We start from the raw sequence: 5464 nt of genomic DNA, 5'->3' as shown, positions 1-5464 counted from the left end.
AAGGGAATGTACCAGATAAATAGGTAACAGAACAAGGACTAAGACAAGGAAACAGATGAATCCTGCATCTAAACAGAGGAGTTCTCAGCTAGTAAATACTAAGGTGATAAAAAAGGTCAACACAACCAAGGTTTCTGGAGCAGGCGAAGCCTGAAGTCCACCAGGCAGTCAGAACCTTCAGCAGGCTTGGAGGACGTTTGCTTGCGCTATGGTGTCTCCTAATACAGAGGTGTTTCTTGTAATATTAATCCTGGAGGGAATTGTCGGGTTATTCTCAAGTCTCTCCATGATCGCTTGTCTTTCTGCTAAGGAATTCCAGAAGAAAAATCTGATGACCTACAGCAAGATCCTGATCCCTCAGAATGTGTCCACCCTTTGCTACACCATTGGCATGTCCATAAACTTTTACATTAGTTTTCTGTGGCCGGAGCTGAACTATATGGCTTCTGTGTTTTACACCGTCTTGTACATGAACCTGTATAGCATCACATCCAGCTTGTGGCTCTCAAGTGTCCTTTGTGTCTTCTACTTCATGAAGATCATCCCGTCCCAGCCCGGAGTCTTCACAGCTTTGAAGAGTAGGATTGATGCTGTTGTGCGGTGGTTGATAATATTGTCAGAAGTTTTGTCTCTTGGTGGAAGCTTCCTCTCGTTGCTTATTCCCAATCTACAAATCAATCCAAGTAATTCATCGCTACCTACATCTAATGGGAGAGATTGGACTGACATGACCTTTATGGAGACAGTGCTGATTCTCAACTCTCTGCCTTTCCTGATAATAATGATGACGAGCATTGGCAGCGCTTGGTTCCTCAGATTGTACAACTTTCAGATTCAGAAGAACCTGGCAACTTCTGGGATGTCCGGTGTGAGAGGTTATCGAGCTGCCTTCCAGACCATGGTCAGGCTCCTGGTGTTCCACATCTCAGTCCTTTTTTCGATCATCATTTTCACTCTGAACGTGTTTGGATATCCGTCGTGGGGATACTGGGTGTGCGTCATGTTCCTTTTCTCATTTTCCCCAGTCCTTTCAGTTCTTCACATCATTGGCAACCCAAAACTGAAGGAATGCTTCCTGCAGATGTTCCCCTCGAGGGTCGGCTCAGGGGATGGGTGTCTGTATAATGAAAAAGAAAGTGAATTGTAAGGTAATGCTGAAGGTGAAGTCTGATTTTCCCATATCTGAGGTCTCACCTTGTTCTTCAGGTTTCCAGCAGTTTTGTATCTGGGTTAGGCTACATGCACACAATCGTGTTTGCGCTCCCAGGTGGACATCAATAGGTGAGCACTGCTCAACCCTCTCATGCCATAAATTTGGGCAGGAAAAGGGCCTGCTCCATAATTTGCAGCTTGGCCGATTGCCTTGCTCACAATGCTTCCTGACATGGCGTCCTGTCTAAGCTCACTGTGAAATATGCAAATAAGTTTTCCCACGATGGAACATGGAAAACCACTTGTATTTTGCTACCTTGTAAGGCAGCTCCCATAGCATCAAGCATGACTTTCAGGAAGCCTATGACAAGATGTAGGACTGCGTTACAAGTTAGCAAAAGAGCTGTGGTTTTCCTTGTTCCATCCTGGAAAACATATTTCCGAGAATCCCTTAGTGGTGCATCAATGGCTGCAGGTCTCCAAACATCTACAAGGCGGCTACAAGGCAAACTCTTACTTCCTGACCCTAGTCACAAGCCTCTGGCTCAGCCAAACCAGATCCCTTCACTGTACTGATGAGATGCAAAGACATGGAAACATTGTACATGAACTTGGTCTTTGAACATGAACTTGCATATTGCGTCATTGTCACATTTCATGTGAATGGAAGCAACTAGGAAGTAGAGACCCACAATCCTCTCCTTCATCTTCTCTCATGTTTCTGTGTTTTTTCAATAAAGCTTTGGGCCTATGGGCAAACCCATAGGCCCAAAGCTTTATAATCTGTACTTTATGTCTGTGATGCTGGGAGTGAATCGTATGTACAAAGCCCGTGCTGCGTCATGGTGCACACCGTATGGAAGTTCTGTGTGAATTTGTGAATAAAACTCTTTAAAAAATGAAATAAATGGAAACATTGTATAACGATGTCTTAAGGAGGGAATCTGTTCCTTCTGGAATAGATCTTCTGGTTTGGCGTTTAACCCACATGATGTCATTAGGCTTCCTGAAAGTCACACTTGATGGTAATGAGGCTTCTTTACAAGGTAGTAAAAGAGGTGGGGTTTTAATTATTCCATCCTGGGAAACAAATTAACATATTTTCCAGAATTCCCTAGTGAACTCTCAATGGCTATAAGTGTCCAGATACCTGTAAGGCGTCCATAAGTGGCAAAGTCTCCTAAGGAGACCTCTTACTTAGCAGCTGTTCATGTGGCTGGCTCATGGCCCCCAGAAACCGCTGTGTGCACCGCATGCGGCTAAATCACTGATTGTTCTCTTCCTGTTTGGGCCTCCATTTTATTTTAATATTTTGAAGCCAATTTTCTTTTTCCTTTACCTATAATAAAACTGAAGAAGCAAATAATTTCTCTGATTCTTGTGTCTCCAGATGTAAAAATGATTCGGCTCCACAGGATGTTAAGGATTCTGGTCTGAAGTGTTGGGTCATCGAGGGGAGACCATAGGGCACATTGTCAGGCACCAGGGGTAGTGGACCCACTGGACCACCGCGGATGATGGCATAAGACGACACCTGGGAACAGAGTCTAAGTGGCACCCGTTTTTCAACAGAGCCACCGCAAAGTGGTTGGAATTGCTGTGGTGGGATACCACCGGGCCGCTCCACAGGCTCGACTTTGCTTGTGGTGGCAGCCAAGGCGAGGTACAGAGTCATGAGGCAGAATCGTGGTTGAGGACAGGCAGAAGGTCAAGACAGGCAGCACAGGATTGAAGTCAAAGGCAGAGGATCGTAGTCAGGAACGGAACCGGAGTCACAACGGGAATTCACAATATCAATGTATAGCATAGGAACAAGCTTTCTCTAGGGCTCAGGGGGCAGAGGAAGAGGCTGGCTACTTAACAGGTCAGGCGGCCGGCCCTTGAAATCTTGCAGAGCCGACGGGCATGCGTACTAGGAGGCGGGATGCGCACACTGGACCACGGGAGACACCACTAGAGCCGGGAAAGGTGAGTGTCACTGAAGGGTCATATCAGAGAACAGTGGGTGTAAGGATGAGGGTCCTAGCCCCCTATGGTCATCTCATTCACAAGACAGGGAGAGGGGGGGTCTTACATTCTTCTTCCCAAGAGGAAAAAAATATTGGAAGAAATAAAATAATCCATTTGCTTCTTAAACAAATGTTGGTGATTGTTTTGATGGGATTTTAAAATGTAAGTATTGAAAGTATCACCCAACATTTATGTTAATGAGGCAGAACAGGTAACATTTCATATGTAAATCCATATTGTGGAGACGTCAATGGGGACACCTGACGCCCGGCACCTGATACTTTGTTTTTCTGCCCTGATGTGCTGGAGAAATCTCCATCTTTGTGATTTGCATTCACTTTCTGCCAGGTGAAGAGATGGAAAGTCTTGTCTCATTACATGAGAGGAGGATTCATGAAACCCTTGTAGACCCCAATGAGGCTTCTATGAGGGGTAAGTGTTCTACTAAAGCAAAAAGTGAGATTCCATTGACTGAATGCCTACTCCTAAATGATAAACAAATGACCCTCCCCCTAATTTACCATAAATACCTAAATCTTCCGAGAACAATTAACCACTTACCTGGCAAGAAATAGTGGATATGGACAGATAAAGACCATCGGCAGATCCTTTAAGGTCCCAATAGACTATTTTGCATATATTCAAATGCAGACTTAGAAAAAGAAGCCACCAAAGAATGAACATTGACTGGAGACAGAGGTTAAATCCATCATCTGGAAAGATGAACAGTGGAAGGTCTCAGTAAGGTGCATTGAGTATTTTAACCAAACCAACAGAAACAGGCACAAACCTTCCCCACATCCTATACATAGAGGAGACCCTCTGCTTGGGAGTGACCTCCAGTGTGACCACCACTCTCGCAATGGCTTATCCACATGATCAGGTTTTTTTTGTCATATTACTCCTAGAGGCCGTGATGGGGTCATTCTCCAGCTTCTCCATGATCGCTTGTCTTTATACCAAGGGATTTCAGAAGAAGAATATGATGACCTACAGCAGGATCCTGATCCCTCACAATGTCTCCAACATCTGCTACACCATTGTCTTTTCTGTGAACATTGCCATTTCTTTCCTGAAACAAGAACTATATAACAATGTGTATGTGTGTTATATCTCTACATGTGCGATCCTCTACAGCATCACATCCAGCTTGTGGCTCACTGGTGTCCTTTGTGTCTTCTACTTCATGAAGATCATCCCCTCCCAGCCCGGGCTCCTCACAACATTGAAGAGTCGGATGGATGTAGTCATCAGGTGGTTGATAATTTTGGCAGAAGTTGTGTCACTTGGTGGAAGCTTCCTATCAACAGCCACCTCCTATTCACTATCCAATCAATGGAATTCCTCAGCATCTGTGACTAAACTGATGGAAGAGACCAATGCACAGAGTGTGAGATTCGTGAACATTGTCCTATTTCTCAACTCGCTGCCATTCCTGATAATAATGTTGACAACCATTGGCAGCGCTTGGTTTCTCAAATTGTATGACTCTCAGATTCAGAAGAACCTGGTGACCTCTGGAAACTCTTGTGTGAGAAGTTATCGGGCGGCCATTAAGACCATGATCGGGTTGCTGCTGTTATATTCCTCCATACTTGTCTCTGTGATAATATCTTGTCTAAATCTCGCTCCATATCCTTCCCTCAGATACTGGATGTGTTTGATGGTCTTCTTCTCTTTTCCCTCAGTCCTTTCCGCTCTTCTTATCTGTGGTAACCCAAAACTGAAGGAAGCCTTTCTACACATGTTCCTCTGCAGTTGACCCCTCATGGATCAGCTCGGGATTTGCAATACAATAAAGAATACGAATCATAACATTTTTATGGTGGTTGTTTGCTCTTCAAGACTTGAAGATAGAAATGTTAAAAAACTCATTAAAAAGGAATAAATTAAACTTTAATTGAGGTTGTTGGGTAGTAATAGGATGAAATTTAAATTTTAGGTCGATGTGGAAAGCTCCCAAGGCTGACCGGCAGAAGGAGAGAAGGTTGAGAGTTGGTTCAGCTTCCTCCAGGATGACATAGAGTTAAGTCATTAATTCTAACTATTGGTAAAGATTAGTGAGACCTAATGAGGAGAAATACTTGAGTATTCATTTCATGAATTTGGTCCTGAGATCTTCTAAATAGTTAATGTTTTAAAGAAATCTCTACAGGCAATTCGGAAAAGATGGCGAGCTCCACTGACCGATGCCACCACGTAAACAGGATTAAAGTGGGATATTTATCATTGGCTTTCCTGGGCATTTTTGGTGTAAAAAAAATCTAAAAGTATCCACATTGAGGGTTTTTGAGACTTTTCA

The 5464-nt window shown here is 43.8% G+C and overlaps 1 protein-coding gene across 1 annotated transcript; it reads left to right on the top strand.

Annotated features, from left to right (window-relative positions):
• The first annotated feature begins 208 nt into the window (after window positions 1-208).
• LOC140075577 (taste receptor type 2 member 40-like) lies at window positions 209-1147 on the top strand. The gene has a single exon (XM_072121665.1). It carries the CDS (start codon window positions 209-211, stop codon window positions 1145-1147), a length of 939 nt encoding a protein of 312 aa, XP_071977766.1.
• The last annotated feature ends 4317 nt before the right edge of the window (window positions 1148-5464 follow it).

This window comes from Engystomops pustulosus, chromosome 8, assembly GCF_040894005.1.
Source record: "Engystomops pustulosus chromosome 8, aEngPut4.maternal, whole genome shotgun sequence".
NCBI classification, from domain to species: Eukaryota; Metazoa; Chordata; class Amphibia; order Anura; family Leptodactylidae; genus Engystomops; species Engystomops pustulosus.
This window is presented reverse-complemented; position numbering and strand designations above follow the sequence as displayed.